This window comes from Puccinia triticina, chromosome 10A (genome assembly GCF_026914185.1).
Source record: "Puccinia triticina chromosome 10A, complete sequence".
NCBI classification, from domain to species: Eukaryota; Fungi; Basidiomycota; class Pucciniomycetes; order Pucciniales; family Pucciniaceae; genus Puccinia; species Puccinia triticina.
The window spans coordinates 4,384,298-4,404,319 of record NC_070567.1 but is presented as its reverse complement, the minus strand read 5'-3'; the positions used below and the strand labels follow the sequence as shown (position 1 = coordinate 4,404,319).

General features: G+C 50.2%; 3 protein-coding genes across 3 annotated transcripts in view; all 3 read right to left on the bottom strand.

The window, feature by feature from the left end:
• Positions 1-363: 363 nt before the first annotated feature.
• On the bottom strand, positions 364-882 carry PtA15_10A418 (uncharacterized protein; the record flags this gene model as incomplete). The annotated part of the gene is made up of 1 exon (XM_053160591.1): positions 364-882. The coding sequence occupies one exon, from the start codon at positions 880-882 to the stop codon at positions 364-366; it is 519 nt and encodes a 172-aa protein (XP_053024550.1).
• A 5,947-nt stretch (positions 883-6,829) lies between these two features.
• PtA15_10A417 (uncharacterized protein) lies at positions 6,830-12,649 on the bottom strand (the record flags this gene model as incomplete). Its single annotated transcript, XM_053160590.1, has 6 exons — positions 6,830-6,871; positions 6,991-7,106; positions 7,228-7,385; positions 7,460-8,214; positions 8,292-12,224; positions 12,293-12,649. 6 exons carry the CDS (start codon positions 12,647-12,649, stop codon positions 6,830-6,832), a joined length of 5,361 nt encoding a protein of 1,786 aa, XP_053024549.1.
• A 1,597-nt stretch (positions 12,650-14,246) lies between these two features.
• The window catches only part of PtA15_10A416 (uncharacterized protein), a gene marked incomplete at both ends in the record, with an annotated part of 39,874 nt that continues 34,098 nt past the window's right edge, over positions 14,247-20,022 (bottom strand). The window contains one exon of the mRNA XM_053160589.1: positions 14,247-14,249. Within this exon, the coding sequence (XP_053024548.1) occupies positions 14,247-14,249 (3 nt within the window). The remainder of the gene's footprint in view (positions 14,250-20,022) is intronic.

The window sequence follows — 20,022 nt, the reverse complement described above, 5'->3', positions numbered from 1 at the left end:
AGCAGACTGAACGATCCACATGACAAGAAGTTGGTTGAGGCTCCTGTTGTCAAACAAGCCACCAAGTAGAAACTTGCTCGCCGGAGCAGCTTTCAACTTTGCAGCCTCCTTGTCTTTCACCGTAACCGGCAAGTTCGCTCCGTCATTGATCGCATCTTTCCTACCTCTGCAAGGCATCCGCCCCGAGTCTCCATCTCGATGCTTCACAAGGTTTGAGCAAGTATCTTTCCCCCTTTTGTATAATTTAGTACACCATTTGCATCGATAGAATAGCTTTGGTCCTGTTGTCTGAAGATTATAATGAGAAAAATTTCAATAATAAGCTCAGATTATCAAGGTATTCTCAACATATCACAAATAAATTCAACTCACTTCGCCTTCACCATAAACTGGAGGTTCAAAATACCACTCAATTGCGTTGTACTGGGTCGATGCAGGGCCTCTAACTTTCTTCTTCATCTTCGCGTTCTCATTATCCGAGTCCTGGGGAAGATTCATGGCTGCAGTCACCTCATCTAAGTCTGATTCGCAGTTGTCCTCCTTATCCTCAGAAGATTCGGAGTGATCTTCAGACTCATCAGCTGCTAGGTTTTGCTTCCTCTTCTTCAAGACCGGTGTTCTCTTTTGTTTTGAAGTCGAACTCGGACCAGCCTTTGAAGATTTTGATAGTCGTGGCTGGCTCTTTTTTTTGCTGGTTGATTGGTTTTTTTTGGGGGCTTGATGTGAAGATTCTTCATTGTTGGAGGTTTCAGACTGGTTGTTGCGGGTTAGAGATTGACGAGTATCACGACTAGTTTGAACATAATTGGCATGTGTTTTGACTGGAGTAACGATACGGTTAGATTGCCGGGATTGAGGCCGCGAAGGAACATTGGGGGCCATTTTTGGGTTCTGCGACTGTGAGGGAAGTGTACCAGAAGGGTTGGGTGTGTCAGTCAAAGAAGCCATCACATTCTCATGCAGGGGGGATCAATAATTGGCGGGCAAAGGATGCCAGCCAAGAAGCAAGGGTTTGGAGGGGTGATGGTCAGGAGGAATCGGAGTGATGATGGTCAGGAGGAATCGGAGTGATGATGGTCAGGAGGAGTTGGACTTGAAGGCTGAGACAGAGAGCAATTCCGGAGTTAAGGGGCAAGGCTTTGTGGATTATGTCATGATTGGCGGCGCCACAGGTCTGAATTGAGTACATACCAAGATGTATTGGTAATTGGTTTGTATTGCATTGGCGTACTTGATACATTGTCTACAGGGTATCTGTATTGTAACAGGCTGCCAATACAATACCTAGGCATCACAGTGTAGTGTATCAAGAAATAATTACAATACAAGTACACTGTAATGGCGGCAAAGATGGTGATGTTACACAAAATTACAATTACAAGTAATGTAATTGTTGCACCGTTGCTGGGAGGCATCCCTCCAGCAAACACACAAGGCCTTAAGCTCGACATACACCCAGGAGGGATCCCTCCTGGACAACTGCTTCATACACCAGTTTTCCGGGAGGAATCCCTCCCAGACAACAGATACATACAACGTCCATGCAGCAGTCTCCCGGGAGGGATCTCTCCCAGACGACTGCTTCATACACCAGTTTTCCGGGAGGAATCCCTCCCGGACAACAGATACATACAAGAGTTGCCCAGGAGGGATCCCTCCTGGCCGACTGCTTTGTACAACAGCTGTCCGGAAGGGATCCCTCCCGGACAACGGCCCCATACAACAGTCGCCTGGGAGGGATCCCTCCCGGACGGCTGCTTCATACACCAGTTGTCTGGGAGGATCCCTCCCGGACAACAGATACATACAAGAGTTTCCCGGGAGAGATCCCTCCTGGCCGACTGCTTCATACACCTGCTGCCCGGGAGGGATCCCTCCCGAGCAACGGCCCCATACAGCAGTTGCCCGGGAGGGATCCCTCCCGGTTGACAGATACATGCAAGAGTCTCCCGGGAGGGATCCCTCTTGAATCACTGTTTGACAAAGCAGTTGGCCAGGAGGGATCCCTCCCGGGCAACTCTTGTGTGCATCTGTCGTCCAGGAGGGATTCCTCCCAGACAGCTGGTGTATGAAGCAGTCGTCCGGGAGGGATCCCTCCTGGGCAACTGTTGTATGGGGCCGTTGTCCGGGAGGGATCCCTTCTGGACAGCTGTTGTACAAAGGAGTTGGCCAGGAGGGATCCCTCCCGGGCAACTCTTGTATGTATCTGTTGTCCGGGAGGGATTCCTCCCGGACAACTGGTGTATGAAGCAGTTGTCCGGGAGGGATCCCTCCCGGGCGACTGTTGTATGGGGCCGTCGTTTGGGAGGGATCCCTCCTGGACAACAGATACATACAAGAGTTGCCCGGGAGGGATCCCTCCCGGGCAACTGTTGTACGGTGCCGTTGTTCGGGAGGGATCCCTCCCGGGCAACTGTTGTGTGGGGCCGTCTTTCGGGAGGGATCCCTCCTGGACGACTGGTGTATGAAGCAGTCGGCCAGGAGGGATCCCTCCCGGGCAACTGTTGTATGGGGCCGTCGCTCGGGAGGGATTCCTCCTGGACAACTGGTGTATGAAGCAGGGGGAGATGAATCTAGCCTAAGCAATTCTGCTTTGGTAGAATCACCATGGTTATGTACACACAAAAAAAATGGTCAAGTACGTATCCTCCCACCCAGCCGCGGGCGGATCTCATCCAGTATGACCAATACCAATCGCCGGCGCGGGTATTGGTCATACTGAAACGGACCAGAATGGCCGGAACAAAATGTCCATTGAGGGGAGTAGTTTGATCCCTTCACAATGACCGGTCGGGGTCAGCCATCGACGGCTTGGTTGGTGAGTTGTTCTTGAAGGCCGGATGGCAGGTCGCGAAGGGAGTGTGTACCTGACAATGATCAAGACAAGGTTCGCACTCCCCTCAATGACCGGAATAGACGGGCCATTGATGGGAGTGTGTACCCCCTCTTGATGGCCGGCTATCGAGTAGTGTGTTGCTCTTGATGACCTGTACAAGCGCCGGCCATTGAAAGGACATTTCGCACTCCTTTTGATGGCCGGATGTACGAGAAAGTAGATTATACACACCCGGCATCAAGAGTTCTTCAGCCTTGATGACCGGTACGGACCAGCTACCCGGCCATCGAGCGTGATCGCCGACACATGCTGACACATATGTAGATGAGCGCCAAGCGGTACAACCGGCCACGGGGAGGGGTAACACACAAGTCCCCTCGATGGCCAAGTTGTTCCGGTCATTGAGCCTTGATGACTGGTCCGTTCCAGCAGTAAAAGCACCCGCTTCCCGGGGAGGCTACTCGGCATGTCGGTTGCTTTTTTTTTTGTTGCACTTTTTTTTTTTGCTGTTGTTGCAAATCCACAACCAAATTAAATTGGTGATCTTTGTTTAGGCTACATTCAGGTTCGCATGAAGCAGTCGTCCGGGAGGGATCCCTCCCAGGCGACTGTTGTATGGGGCCGTTGTTTGGAAGGGATCCCTCCCGGACAACTGGTGTATGAAGCAGTTGGCCAGGAGGGATCCCTCCCGGGCGACTCTTGCATGTATCTGTTGTCCGGGAGGGATTCCTCCCGGACAACTGGTGTATGAAGCAGTTGTCCGGGAAGGATCCCTCCTAGGCGACTGTTGTATGGGGCCGTTGTGCAAGAGGGATCCCTCCCGGACAACTTTTGTATGAAGCAGTTGTCCGGCAGGTGACAACTGTTATGCAAGGCCATTGTCCTGGAGGGATTTCTCCCGGGCAACTGTTGGAGGGATTCTGCCCGGTCAACTGTTGTGTTATGTTGTTGACCGGAAGGGAGTCCTCCCAGGCAAGACAGTTGCATATAGCTGTCGACCGGGAGGTATTCCGCCTGGTTGACTGTTGTGTTGCGTTGTTGACCAGGGGCAGGAGGAATTCCTCCCGGTCGTTTTATGTTGTTGACCGGGAGGAATCCCTATTCCTCCTGGTCCACGTGGGTGGGTGTATGTGGCCTTGTCTGTTGGAGGGAGGGATGCCTCCCGCTTGAAAGGGTGCTTGTATGTATTCTGCTGTGCCAGCTGAGCAGCTCAAAACAAACTGTGCACAAAGTTAGTGTGGTGGCTGGTGTGGTTAAGCAGAGTCTGAACATACTGCTTAGCCTGAGCTAATCCATAAAAATACATGGAATCAACCCGGAATAAAGCTGGACAAACTCAGGAATGTGGCATTGTATCAGCCTGGATCTGGCATGTCAACTGACACCAGTTTCTCAAGTTTTTTTCATAGTGCTATTGACTCTGCAACAATTCAATCTGGACCCTCGCCCTTGCACCGGGCTTGGGTACCTTCACAACACGTGCGCCTCCGCCTCAAGACAACAAGGGCGCCACATGGTTTCCTTCTATTTCCCCTTGACGTTTCTCTGTTTGGGCTTTAGGCCCGTTTTGCTTGTTGTACCGGCGCATGCGCCTTCACTACCACGCTGGTTACTCCCTCATATTCTTGTTACGCCTCAAGCCCCTCAGGGCTCTCCCTGAGGGAGAACCTTCTTTACGGTTGTTCCCTCCTCTCAGCTGCAGGGTATAAATAGACCCTGCAGGCCCGTTGTTTTCCCTTTCTGCACTCATCTACATAGTATGAATTACATATGTACCCTTTTGAGCTTTCACCTTCATTTAACGTGCCATTCACACAGCTGTCACAGCTGCACACCTGTCTTGCATAGTCTATAGCCCACCCTGCTATAGCATGGAGAATTTGGCGGAGAGATGGACGTGGAACGGTTCCAAGCACTGCAAACAATGTACGGCAATGTATTTGAACCGGGCTTGTCTCAAATTGACCATCAGACCTATCTGGCAAGCCTGACGGATGAGCAGCTGAGTGTGGTGCTGAAGGAGGGCCACAATGAGATGATCAAGCAAGGCCTGCTCCTGTCCTTTCTCAACCCAAATGGGATGATCCCAAGCAAGTTCACAAGCCAGTTCAGCACAGGGATCTTGCCCAAACTCATCTCAGTCCCGCATGCCAAGTATGCAGGCATGCGGGAGTGAGGAATGGGTTTCTTGGTGTACATGCCCCTGCACCCCAAACAATCATAAGTGGGTTTTGAGGGGCGGGTATCCGCTGATACCTGCACAGGTACCTGCCAATTTCAGAGTGTATCCACTGTTGGATGCCAATGTGGATGTCTAGAAATGACTAAAAGGGTTGCAAGTATCCAGATTCAAAGTGACCATCTAGATGAAGCCCTCACCCAGAATCTGGAACATCATGCGCAAACAAAGCACATCAATGCCCGCTTTTACTTCACTCAAGAGTGTGTAAAAAGCAGTAAAATCTTGGTCCTACATGTTTCAACAAAAGACATGCTTGCCAACATACCAAACAAACCAACCAACCACCTACTTCTAGAAGAACACTGTGCCTGGTTTGGAATTGTCTAATGTTTCTTTTCCTTCTTGCTTTTTTCCTTTTCCTTTTTCCTTCTCTCTCCTTTTCTTTCTTTTGTCAGGTTGTCAGCAAGGGGGGGTGTTGAAGTGTGGTGTTTGTATTTTCCATGCTTCCAACATGCTCTCCACCTTTCATAGCCTGTGTCATCTAGTAGTGTAGTCACCTGGAGCAGCAGATGTGGAAGTATTTCCTCATCCTTCCACAAAATAACCATCACCTTGTGTTCTGCTGCTTCAGGTGAGTTTTCCTTTTTACTTTTTGTTTCTTTCATGATGCAATGAAATTATCCTTCCACAAAGTCACCATCACCTTGTGTTCTGCTACTTGAGTCACTGTTCATTGCAACACTCTCTGATAGTAATCAATAACAGATCAAAAATCTCTCACAGACAATCTTTTCAAAGCAGTTGTTGGACTTATTTTGTCCAACAGGTTTGGCCACTTGCTGGGCCTGGGCTGCTAAAATCAAGGGTCAAAGTTTGCCCAACAACCTATTGGACAAACTTTTCCAAGCGGATAGTTTATGCAGTGCATACAACACACAGTTAGGGTTAAAAATGATCACATTAGGGGGTTTCAAACCACCTCCAGGAAGTTGTCCAGGTCACACTTTCCAGGAAAAAAACACCTCCTGGAACATCTCCTGCAGACCTGGATTCCTGACTGGCAAGACCCTCCAGGAGGTCCAGGAAATCAGGATAAACCAGTCCAAAACAAAGAAACAAATCATTTTTGACCTTAGCTCCAAACAGAACTGAACCCCTGGGAGTTTTTTTCTCACCATCTTCCCACCACATGGTCATTGGGAGGACTCAAACCCTCTTGATGACCAGTACAAACCAGTCAGCAAGAGGACTCAAGCTGCTCAATGGCCTGTACAAGCTGGTTGTGGAGATGACTCAAAGCTTCTCAATGGCTGGTTTGTGCTGGTCATTGAGTTTACGAAGCAGTGGTGTGTGTTATCAGCACAGTCTTGGGTGCAAACTCTTGGTCTCAATGGCAAGTGCGGCAAGGTTCACAAGGTGGTGCACAATTGTGGGCCTTTGGCACTTCAGGACCCCAGCTGCAACACAATTTTATGAGATAAAACCACTGATTCCTGTTCTTGACCATTTGGGGGGACTCAAACTCCAGGTCCCAGTAGTTTTTTTTTGGCGGGGGATTTTCCCAGGAAAGTCCGATCTGCAAGACTTTCTGGAGGTGGTTTGAAACCCCCTATTGTACCATACCACCATAAAAACCTTCTTTGCAGGCAAACATACACAGATCACATGAGCAGATACTTGACAGGCCCTGCAAAGAAGGTTTCAAGTACACATTTATGCCTCGACTTTGAGAACCCTGTTAGTCTTACACAGTTTATTCAAGTATCTATTCAGTGCATACTCTGGTGCTCTCATGAAGGACGGAGGAGTAGCTACAAAGCGCCAATCAACTCCGGAAACAAAGTCTTAATAACCTAAGAAAAAAAGTACATCCGCACCATCGCCCATCACCCCCCAAAACATACACACACACACGCACAAACAAATGAGTATCTAAGAGAAAAGAGGGGAAAGGGGAAGGGAGAAGACGGACCTGGTCAAGAACCGAGTAGATAAGATGTTTGTTCAGTCTACGGTTCTGGAGCAAGGAGAACGCGCGTCTGGTTGCCGACCGAGCATTCGACCTCCCGAGGATGCCGGCGGCGTAATCTGATCGGCGCACGATGCTTCTCGGCGTCAGCAAACCCGCGCCGGCCAAGGGGCATGATGCAGACAAAGGAGGGAGACTAGGGAGGGAGGGACGGACCGGGGATGATTGCAGAGAGCTTGCGGTAGGCGCCTTCGCACGTCATCAGCTTCTCTTCGATCGACCGGATCGCAGCAGCCGACGACGACGGGTCGGTTGCTCCCAGCGTGGCTTCGAGATTGGCAACCAGGTGGGCGAGGTGCGAGTCATCTAAGAACTCCGCAACCGCCTCGCGGAACTTCCTGTACACACCAAAAAGAACCATCAGAAGACTGTGCGTGTGTGAGGGGGGAGAGGAGAAGGGAGGGGGACGGACCGCTCGATAGTCCCGCCAAGGATCTGCTGCAAGATGATGACGATGCCCTGCTTGCGCAGCCATTGATGGTGGTCGTTCAAGTCGAAGATCTCGATCAGGAATGCGGAGATGGGTTGGGTGAAGGGCGTGAGTAGGTCGGCTTCGAGGGTCTTGAAGCTCTGCGAGAGGTGCAGCAGGCGCGGATCGGTGGCCATACCGAAGCCTGCATACCCTTCCTCTTCTTCCTGCTCGTCCTCTTCTTGAGCCCGAGTCTTGTTCTTCTTCCCTTTGCCCAGCTTTGTGATCTCGATCGCGTCCCCATTCGTGCTCCGTGGAGACAAGTCCCGATGGTGGGGAGGAGGGGGGTCATCATGGATGGGGAAGAGGGCATTTTTCTGGAAGCCTTTGAGGAAGCAGTCGAGCAGGAACTGGGAGGAGAAGGAGAACGACGGGGAGAGGGGCAATGTTGGCTGGCCCAAGGTCTGTGCGGAGGAGGGCGAGAAGAAGTGGGGGTCGTCGGCCGTCGGGTTCTGCGACGCGCCGCTTCCACTGACTATCGCCTTGTAGATCGAGCGCACGAAACTGGTGGTGTCGGAGAAAAACTCGACCTGCTTCTTCATCCGGGTCATCGGATCCATCCCACCCCCTCCACCACCCGTCTTGACCCCTCCCTCACCACCCGCGGTCTTCGTTGTCGTCGTGGACGACGAGGCCGATCGGGAGAGGAATTTGGCTAGTTCGGGGCTTTCGCAGAGCACGGGAATCTGGACCAAAGCCTAGACGACCACCAGAAGAGAGAGAGAGTTCAGATCCGAACAAATGGAAGATGAACAGAGAGGAGAGAAAAACAAACCTTTAAGTACCGCTCGAGGCCCAAGCGTCTCTGTTCGATCAAGGTTTGGTTCCGGTTAGACTTAGCAGGATGGAGCGATGATCCGCCGAAGTTGGCGACGGTAGAGGGGAGCACGTTGAAGCCGAGGCCAGCGGTAGCCGGGAGCCCCAACCCGAAGAGCTTCGCGGGGAAGTCGAGCTGTCTAGAGATCGGGTAGAGGGCCTTGAGGGCCTGGTTGAGGGTGTCGAATTCGCTGTAACGCCGATGGACGATCCAGCCGGACCCGAAGCTGCCGTCCTCGGCCAGCTTGTGCACCTCGATCTTATAGAGCACGTATTCCTGTGGCCCACTCAGCCCCCCGCCGGAGCTCTTCTTTTTCTCTGGGGATAAGGCGCTAAATAGCCCGGTGGTCGCCAGCTGTTCGTCCTTGTTAGATGGCTGAGAAGGATGGTGATGATGGTGGCCTCCGAGGGCGGTGCCGGTGATCGAAAGCTTGACTCGGCCGGGAACCAGCTTGGCGCGGAAGCCGCCCAGGGCCAGTTCCTTCAGCTGGATCAGCCGCGTCTTCCGATAGATCACCTCCGAGAGCTCCATCCCCACCGACTCGATCGACTTCCTCACCAGCCGGATCTCCAGCTTGTTCCCGGTCAGCTCTGCCCGGCGGATCAGGGTCGACAAGACCGTCAGTTCGTTCTCCAACTTCATGATCCGCTCGTCCGCTTCCGCAACACTCGTCACCGTCGTCGATGAGCCTGCTTGGATCGGGCGGGAGATTTCTCGGTGGAGGCCGGCTCGTTTCCTGCGCTTGGATGAGCCCTGTTGGGTGGGCTTGAACAACAACAGGTTATCTTCTTCTTCATCCTCCTCCTCCTCATCATCGTCGTCGTCGTCTTCATCGTCATCGTCAAAAAGGCCCTTCCGTTGCGAGGGCTTGGAGACCGGCGAGCTTGGGGTAGAGCGGGAGAGCGGCTTAGGGAGGTCGAGTTTCAGGCGTCGGTCCCGAGTGTCGAGGGACCAATCCAAGGTGCTCCCGCTCTCGTCCCCTAGAAGGCTCGAGCACGAGGAACGATACCTAGCGGAGTTGTGTGGTTTATTATTGCGCTCTGGCAGCTCGACTGAGCCTATGCTGGGACTCTGGTCAGAGGTCGAGATGATCGAGGAGAGCGCTTCTTGTAAGGCAAGGTTTGCATCCCGCGACATCACCGGATCATGTTTGCTGGGCCGAGAGCTCGGCGCTGCGTTGGTCCGGTCGATGTGGGAGAGGGGACGCGCTGAGGGGGCATTCCGGATGGAGAAGTTGACATCGTCGCCGAAGAGGGGTGCCCGATCGCCCTTACAGGGAGAGATGAGGAAGTCCAAGCTAGGGGACATCTGGAATTTGGCCGGTTGTAGTTGGTGGATCGGCCGGAACTTGATCGAGGATTGGGAGGAGGGTAGATTGACTGGGAAGGTGTAGTTGGAGAGCGACAGCATGTGCTGATCGTATTGAGTGGGCCCGGTCAGCCGTTCGCCCGGCAGTCGTTCGTCGAAGGCTTCTTGGAGCGTCACTTGGGGCGGAACGGGCGAAGGAAGGATGCGACGGTTGGGCTTGGTGAGGTCGGTGGATGAGGAGCGTAAGACGGTGTGGATGATACTCGAGGTAGATGGATTGGACTTGTGCATCCCAGTTCCCCTCTTTCCGGCGGGCGGAATGGGACTGGTAATCGAATCAGGACTATCGCAGTCGTGTTTCGATTCGACTGAAGGAAGCGAGCCGTTGAAGGACTTGGATCTGACCATCCCGGATGGGCCATCTTTCTTGGCGGATGATTCGTTGAAGTTCGAGCCCATCAAGCCGGCCAACAGAGCAGGGCGTGGGGAATCGAGCTCCGAGAGAGGCTGGGGCCTGGTGGCAGGGAAGTATTTATGGGAGAGTGAGGTGGTGAGACGAGCTTTGGGGTTGGAGGCCTTGAGATCGACAAGATTTGGAAACGATTCGCTGTTAACCAGTCCTGGAGGTGAGAGAGCAGCAGATGCACTAGATGATGATTTCATGCGACTTAGTGAGGCGGTGGCTCTGAGATAAAGATCGCCAGCTGCCGCAAACGCCGGGAAATCTTCGGCCAGCATGAGATCGAAGACCTTACGTTGCATGGCAAACAGGGCCGTACGGGCCTCTGAGACAAAATAAATCTTGTGGTTGTTGTTGTGGTGGTTCGTGTTGATTGTCGAGCTGGATTGGAGGTTGGTAGGCCGAGTGGCTTGATAGCTTTCGGCGAGCTCGGATGAAAGAAAGCTGAGCAAGGGCACGACTTCGGTCTGCTTGAGTCCCAGAAGCTCAGTGGCTTCGACGGTCGAAAAGTTGATTTCGACGATCGCCTGGATGTCAGCTTTCATAGCGTCCAAGTCCCGTTGGGGAAGCTGATTGGTTCCGAGGGCTCCCTCGTGAGTCGAGGCTGGATACGACTTGTCTGGGATCGATCTACCAGGCACCTTGACGGACTTGCTGTCGGGGCTGGAAACGAGATCTTCTTCGAGTGGGTTCTTGAGGCCTTCGACTGCTAGCCAGAATTGGATGAGCTTGACGCGTTGGCGACGGTCCATGAACTCGGTGAAATATGAGAGTGCAGGACTTTCTCGGTCTCGTAAGATCTCTTGGAGGATTTGAGTTGGACTCCGACTGGGCTGGAGTTTATGTAAGGCCTCGAGCGTCCTTAATGAGTTTGAAGAATGTGGGTCGGCACCACCACCTGGTGAATCAGTAGGTGGCCATGAGTTGATGAGCGGGCCGCTCAAGCCGCCCAGCTCGGCCAGTCGGTGATCCAGGATGTCTCGGGCAGCAGAAAGCCGTTCGAGGAACTTGGTGAGCTCGCTTGGAGAGTGTGTCGGATGAGTGGGGTTGATGGTGGAGTCATTTTGCAGGTTTTTGTCTGCTTGCTCGGGGTCAAAGCCACCGAATAACTCTGCCTCTGCCTTGCGAATCTGAGTTTCCACGTCGTTTTTGAGCCGCCTGACGTCAAAAAGCGTGTTACAGCGTTGGATTGACCTCGAAAATCGCTCGAATTCTTTGGCGGTGCTTCTGATGGAGATGTTTCCGGTAGATGCAAATTCGTAGTCGGGTAGTCCGCTGTGCTTTGTTGTGGCGATCGGTTGTTGGCTGGATTGTGCGGTGGAGCCTGTGCTGGGTTTGACTGAGGCACCCGCACCAGGCGCGCCCCCGTCGGGCTTGGAGGAGGAAGAAGGGGTGGCAAAGGAGAGCTGGCGATCCAAGACCTGTCTGAATTGCTCGACCATGCGCTGTTCACGAATCACGTTCCCAGCGCGTTCTTCGATCAACCTGTTCCAGAAATCGGAGTCGGAAAGCATCTCGATCAGCGGTGTGATCACACAAGCGCTCAGCAGGTCAACCAGCAGTGTTTTGACGGCGGTACTGTTGGCTTCTGAGGGGGGCAGGATGAGTGGGAGAAGCAGGTCGAGCAGTTTTCGAAGATGAGCCTGTTCGGAGGATTGAGAGTTGGGCGTGGGCACATCGACGGCCGGATGAAGCCGGCTGGAGGGTTCTTCGCCCGGGTTGGAAGGGCTGTTGAGCTCGGCCTCCTGGCTCATTCTTCGAAGAACGTCGGCGTGAAGCCTGGATAGTAGCAAATCGATCTCATCATTCCCTGAGCTGAAGAATGCGCGATAGAGACGGCCTCTCGACTCATTTCGGGATCGGCGTGAATGGTCGTGCAGGGGTAGTGCGCCGCCGCCTCTGAGGTCGTGTTCGGCTTGCCTGAATGCTGCAACGTGGGTGGTAAGGATGGGCAGGATCTTGTGGATGATCAGGTTGGCCAAGTCGACCTTTGCAAGCCTATCGAATATGATGCGCAGTGCGTGACGGATAGCTCTCTCGACGGCGAGCGGGAAGGCGGGTGTTGAGAAGGAGTCCTCCGGTTCCGGTTGGTTGTTGCTGGGGGGTGAGATGAGGTGATACCACTGTACAGAACTGTTCAGTCAGTCTCAGGGCATATATCAGCTAGACCAGATGGCTCTTGCGCATGTACCTTGCAGACAAACTCGGTGATGATTTTTTCGATGAGCCTGTTGAGTGCATCCTGTGTGTTTGGCCGGAGTGCTGGATGGAGGGGTTCCTGGCGCCAGTCGGTGTGAGTCTCCCAGCTGTGTTTGGTGAGTGCTGCCGAGTAGGCTGCTGGGCTTGCGAAGTTGAGGTGGTGGTAGAGTGGGGCTGGCAGGGTCGGTTTCTGTTCGTCGGGGGTGTTTTCGAGCCAGTAGGATGTTCCGACGAGGAAGCTGAGGATGGCGGCGAGTGCTGCGAGGGGCAGGAGCAGTATTCGTGGGTATCCTGCCACCGCCAGGATGGTTGCGAGGAGGAGTGCGTGCTGTTGTGGTTGGCTGAGCATTTCTTTGGCTTCCGATCGGCTGGGCCGGGCTCGGCTCACTCTGACCTGCCCTCCCCCGGGGGAGAGCCTCGAACATCCAGCAGGCCAGTCAACAATCTGAATTTCAGATAAAAATGTAAATATTAACCAGAAAAACAATATATCAAAACCAGAACTCAAAAAAGCAAAAAGACTCCCCCAAACAAGAAAGAAAAAATATTCTGATGGCAAACAAATGGCAGGTCTCCATGAAGGCATAAGTATTAAGAAAGTGGAGGAATCAGAATACAGACTTGACAGGGAGAATGCTAGTATAAAGATGTCATGAGATAGATCCGATCATCCAAATTGTGGGAACCATACAATCAAGCTGCCAACATAACATTCTCAACCCAGTCTATCAGTGTGGTGAGAAATTTATGCTTGTAGACGTCCAGATATCTACGGTTTGGTTGAGGAATTTTCTGGATCTTTCCATGAAGAATCGTGAATGCATCATCAAGAATTAAATTCACTGATGATATTTGTAAATTGCCTTTTGAATCTTTATTATAAGTAATAAATTCCTCTGCAGATTTTTTGTCCATTGAGATCAGTGGATCTTCAATTTCTGGGACCAAAGTGCTAGGCAACATTTTGCGTTGTTTGCCGCCGCTAAACTGAAGTTCATCAGGGCGAGGTGTTTGAATAGATGTTCTCAAGTCTTGCAATGTATTCAGCAGACTATCACCATCAAAAACCTTCTTCATCAGCACCCCAAATTCATCTTGAATTTGAGCTCGAAGCATGTTGTATTGATCAGCAGTTTGAGGAACTGGATCCTTAATTAAATCCAAGTAAATCATGTTATAGCCTTTCAAAATATCATGAGGGACTTTTCTTTCTTGATCCTCACTTAGAACTTTGAAAAGTAATATCCAAAAAGAAGAAAGAGAAAGTCAATTAAATATCTGTAAATATATTAAAATGAATCATTGAAAATTGTACTCACTCCCATCCATAATATCCAAATAATTTGATTTAGAAAAGAGATTTTTCACCATATCTCTGCTTGAGCCTCCCATGATATCAAGATCAAGGAATTTTGAACATGAATTGATAATTGAAAATTCCACTGTTTTGTCATCTTCAAAAAATTGCTTAACATGTTCCTCTGTGATGAAATTGTACCGTACCATGTATTTCAAAGTGTTAAAAATACATTCTTGGAGTGATTCAAGGTGCATCCTACTAATGTCGTCCAATGAACTCAAGTCCTGAATTTCTTCTGAATTCATTCGGTGAAATAAAAGCTTCAATCCTTGAGCCAACTGGACATTAGAGATGATCTCACTTGAAATTTAAGATACATCCAAATCTTTTTTTAGCCTGCTATGTATTTCACGGGAAAAGCGGATAGGTTTACCATCAAGGCCAAAATTTCCCAAGGTTGATTTTTCTGCCCCTGAGTCTGTGAGTTTATTCCTGGTATGAGCAATTAGAATTGCTTGAAAGACTTCCAATTCTTGAAACAAATTTGTGATCTCTCTCTTATGAGTACTCAATTCTGATTCCTTTGGAGCAAATGATCTGGTATCTTCATGCAAAGACTGGATCTCCTCCATCATAGCTTGAGCATTCACTGTTAAGAATCATGATCAGTCATATGATGATTTTGGTGAAGGTGGAGAAAAGAATTATTTACCATGGAAAGAGTTATCAATGCTTTCCCTATCTATTTGGCTATTAAGATTACTGAAACCTGAGAGTCTCTTTCTTTTTACGTCTTTATCCAAAGAATCTTCCTGAAGAGAAAGATCATGCATATTTTTTGGAATTTGATTGTTCTCTATCATCCCATGATCATCTTTGTTCATGGATATATCCATTTCAACTGTTGGTTTCCAATCACCTTTGCCAACATTATCCATTCCACCAGATATCATCTTCATATCTGTACCTGGCAAGTCTTTTTTTATCCAAGATTAGAGCCATCAATTTTTAAAATCAGTCCTTTTCTGACATTGTAAGATAGTGCAGTCACAAAAGGGAAGCAAAAAGATAGAAGTACTTACCTCCATGGGCTGTGATAACACCACTAGGTATACTACCATCCATTCCTTGAACTGTTTTCAAGGAGTGTAGCGCTAGTAGAACTATTTGGAGGTATGCTATTGAAATAGACATGGCAATTTGTGAAGATACACGCCTAAGTGAACAACCTCAGTCTCATAAATTGAGAAAGAGGTTGGGAGCCCAATCAGCTGCGGAGACAGGTGAGCAAAGCAAACCTTGAACCGCAGTCCAGAACCGCCGCAGCGGGGCAGAAAAACTGACCACATCTCTTGGATGGGAACAGGTGCCACGCACGCGAGCAGGAAGATTAAGGTTGCGGAAAAACTCGGCAACAAGTCTCTCGCAGATAGAATAACCACAGCAAGCGCCAAAGGTAAGCGGCTGGGTCTAAATCTGTCGAGCTGATACAGATGAGAGCTAATGCCTCATTTATAACTTCACTAGACGTCGTTAACCAAAAGGATAACGCGGACGGATCCGATTCCAAGCAAAGCGCTGGTAACCAAATCGGTAAGCACTCGTCGCAAGGCCAAAAGGCAATAGCAGAAACAAAAGGCTAAAAGACTTACGGGCTTGTCATTAAAACAGACGACGTTGCTGTATTGTTGCGCCGTTTCAGAAAGTGAAAAGGAGAAAAGAGCGCAAGGCTCTATCCAAGTAAGAACCAAAAAGGTTTCAAGAGAACTAAAAGTGATGAACTGTTGCTCTCAGATCTCTCGGACGACTCGACTTCTCTCTTGAGATAGCAAAACATCAATCCGGTTCACCCTTTCCATTTCTTTATCTTTAACTTAAGTAGAAAGCGGCTTGTCGCTTGCTCTTAGGTAAAACTTATTTCCTTTTTATTTCAGCTCAACAAAAGATTGTATTTAGATTAAAACAAATATCTAACTACAATGTAAATCTTAGTTTCCTGAAATCTTTCAGATTTACAGTCTCGACGCTACACCAGTACCTCAGAATCACGAGACTAGGAGCAAGACGAAAACATGGCCGAAATCGACGATGGCGGGTCAAGCGACTCTAGCGTCGGAGGTAGACCTATGATGAAGGTGCCCAAATTCTCTGGCGACAACTTCGAGATTTGGGAGAAGAAAATTCGAATGGTTCTGTCCGAATACAACCTCGAATGATTCATCGATGACCCTCCTCTTCCCAATATGTCAGCCAAAGCCAAACAGAAAGCTCAGAAAGCAGCGAATCTGCTATGCGCGAATCTCACCGATGGCGTGTTCAACACCATAGTCAAGAAAAACAATTGCAACAATCCCTATGAGCTCTGGAATATGTTTAAATCGGTTTACGCATCTGATTTGATTTTGGCGAGCTACGAGGTGTGGGCAAAGTGGGAAGACACTCAATTTAACGATAACATGGCCACATACATCGTTGGAATTGAAGAGTGTCTAGCCAAGTTTGAATCACTCAGAATGATCGTTCCTGATTTCGTCATCTGTTGCAGCATTATCAGTCGTATCACCAAGAAACGGCCATTCTTAATGCAGAGTCTATTCGGGGATCTGAACTCACTAGGAAAACCCAAGTTCGTTATCAACCGGCTGCGCGAAGTGGGTCGATTCGAAGCCTCCAACAAACAAAAAGCTCCGACTGAGGGAAGCTCTGGAAGCGGAACTACCACTGCGCTGATCACTAATGTGCCAAACAAGAAGAAGAAACCGTACAATCCCATACGATGCTATGATGGCAAGCACAATCCGGCGTCTAATCATACCTCGGAGAATTGCTGGACGGTAAATCCCAAACTTTACCAGGAACATCTGGAAAAGCAGAAGGAAAAGAAGGAGAAAGAAAAGGGTTCCTCTTACCACACGACAACCCATCAGCACAAAGGTGAAACTCAAAGCGGAATCAGGCCCTCCTTCAGCTATCTGTCAAGCGCGGAAGTCGGAAAACGACAAACTACAATCTTGGACTCGGGAGCTAGCAACCATATGCTAAACTCCTTAGGCTACTTCCAACAGACTCGGCTGGTGAGCATTGGAATCGTCACAGGTAGTGGAATCGGTGAATTGGTGGCGACGGCGCGCGGTGATGCAGTGCTGCCATTGGAGAATGGGGGGACCCTAACCCTGAAAGATGCTCTATTCGTTCCGAAGCTCACCAGAAATCTAGTGTCGTTCGTGCAGTTGCTAAAAACCAAAGCGCTCATTCAGGAAGGAGAAGACGGGTTTGCGGTCAAAATAGACGACGGGAAGCCTTTCGCGGTCGACGTTAGCAACGACTTGCTAGAGATAAAAGGAGTTATGGACCCGGTAAATCTCGAGGTTAGCTTGCTCACTGAAGCATTGCCCGTGTCATCCGACTTTGTGAAGTGGCACAACAGGCTCGGACATGCCTGTGCTCAGCGAATTGCGACAGCGCTGCCGATACCTATCGACATGACGAAACCTGGTGCTTGTGGAGCATGCATGCTCGGAAAACTCACGAGGCAACCCTGCAACAGTCACTTCAAGAACGTCAATGAAGCACTAGAAGTAGTACATGGCGACCTTGTTGGCCCAATCTCTCCGGCCTCCAATGGGGGTGCTAGATACTTTCTTACACTTGTCGACCAGTACACCGGCTACATACACTCAGCAATCCTCAAGGAAAAAAGTCAAGCAGTCGAGGCCATTCGGGACTTCAAGAGGCTATTTGAAAATCAAACCGGAAAGACGCTGAAGAAACTCGTCACGGACGGCGGGGGAGAGTTCTGCAACAAGGCCCTTGGTGTGCTGCTCAAGGACGCAGGAATACAACACAATGTGGCGCCGCCGTACACTCCGCAGAACAACGGACTGGCGGAGCGGGCTAATCGAACTCTCATAGACATGACTTGATGCATGCTTATGCAGGCCAATCTGGCACCTGAATGGTGGGGTGAAGCAGTCCGGACAGCGACCGCAACCACTAACTGTCTGCCTTCACTGGCAAAGAGCAAAAAGAGTCCGGTCGGATTACTGTTCAAGATAACTCCGAACATGAATTTCTTTCGTCCGTTTGGCTGTTGGGTGTGGGTAGTCAAACCAAAGGCTAACAGGACAGACAAGTTTGGACCTATCTCGTGGGAAGGAGTTCTTCTAGGTTACGAGAATGACTATTCCTTGTACAAAATATGTCGGTTAGAAGATCGACAAGTGATTACAGCAAAGCACGCGCACTTCGACGAAGCTCACTTTCCACAACTAGGGGCGCTTCGTCAAAGCTACAACCTGCTGAGTGACGATCGTCTTCCGAACTTCAACTCCGAGGCCGACCTTCCATTTCGTGAAGAGGAGACTCTCCCCGATGAAGGCGAAGAGGTGTCGCGGGAGGAAGAGCAAGATGAGCTGCTTGAGATTGAAGGGATACTGAACCAAATCAAGGCGACCGGGTCCGACAAGAACGCTCAAGAACTCAAAGACGTTAGCGAAGACCCTCCGGCGGTCGGAAAAGCTATCATAGGCGGTATTGACTCGAGGAACATCATTGATGGGAAGCGGCAACGGAAACAGGCATTTACAGTGACGGTCTCAATTGAACCAAAAACTCACAAGCAAGCCATGGCGTGTACCGAAAGTGACAGCTGGAAGGCGGCGGAGCTCAAGGAAATCGACAACATGAACAAACATAATGTCTGGACAGTTCGTGTGCGGGTAGAGAGCAATGACCCAATTCCAGCAACATGGGCATACAGAAAAAAGCTTGGCTCCGAGAACCAAGTAGTGGAGTTCAAAGCGCGAATCTGTGCGCAAGGCTTTCGGCAAACTCACGGTCTCAATTTTGAGGCTAAGTACGCTCCAACTGGTAAACCGGCATCTCTGCGTTTCCTCCTCTTGTTTGCGGTCAATAACGGGCTCAAAATCCATCAACTGGACGTGAGGAGTGCCTTCTTGACTTGTCCGCTCGAAGACAAGGTCACACTTCTGCCTCCCCCCAGGCTTGACTGTCCGCCGAACTCAGTGCTGGACCTGAACAAAGCAATATATGGTCTGAAGCAGGCACCGTTGGTCTGGTACAAGCGGCTATCCTCCTATCTGACTACACTAGGCTTTCGGACGGCGATATCTGATCCTTGCGTATTCTGGCGAACTGCTTCGAGTGGGAAGCCCGCCACGTGGATCTTCGCACATGTCGACGATCTAGTCATCATTAGCAATGAACCTGAAGTGTTTAAAGAAGAAATGGAGCGCAAGTTCGACATCAAATACATGGGACAGGCGGAATTTCTACTGGGCATGAACATTGAACGCTTCAATGATGGGCTTCAGATCAATCAAACTCAATACATTGATCAAAAGCTAGATGAATTTCACCTGGGCGACCTACATCCGGCCTCATGTCCGCTCAATCCTCGGGAACACTTGAAAAAGGCAACTCAAGCGGAAATCAAGGAATTCCAAACTCTGGGGGTAAATTATAGGGCCTTAGTAGGCTCTCTAAATTACCTGAGTATTCTGACAAGGCCAGACATCGCCTTTGCAGTCAGTACGCTATCGCAATACCTGGAGACGCCTGGCATCAAGCAGTATCAAGCGGCCATTCAAGTGTTCCGGTATCTGAAGGGGACCAAGGAGATTGGTCTAACTTATCGAAAGCAAGAGTCACACGGAGTACGGGCGTTCGTTGATTCTGATTGGGGCAACTGCCTGGATACCAGAAGATCCACGACCGGATATGTTGTACAAGTCGGTCAACACTTAATAAATTGGAAGTCGACCAAACAATCTACCGTTTCACTCTCAACAACTGAGGCCGAATACAAAGCCTTCTCAGACCTGGGAAGGAATCTGGCCTGGGTGGCTAATCTCGCAGACGAGACTAAGATCTTTCCGAACCTGAAGAACATCATGGTGTTCATCGACAACAGAGGCGCGATTGATCTAGCTAAAAGCGAAACATCGCAAAACGGTTTCAGGACAAAACATATGTCTATTCGGTTGCACTTTGTGCGCGAACTCATCGGCGTTGGATTGATCACTATCCATTACATCAAAACGACAGAAAACTCGGCGGATTTCCTGACGAAGCCTACTGGGCGAGCAATCATCCGAAAATCCTTGGCCAAGCTATCCGTAGTCCAAGTCTTGACGGCTGCTTCGCATCTTTCGACTCGAAGCACAGGAGGCTGTGAAGATACACGCCTAAGTGAACAACCTCAGTCTCATAAATTGAGAAAGAGGTTGGGAGCCCAATCAGCTGCGGAGACAGGTGAGCAAAGCGAACCTTGAACCGCAGTCCAGAACCGCCGCAGCGGGGCAGAAAAACTGACCACATCTCTTGGATGGGAACAGGTGCCACGCACGCGAGCAGGAAGATTAAGGTTGCGGAAAAACTCGGCAACAAGTCTCTCGCAGATA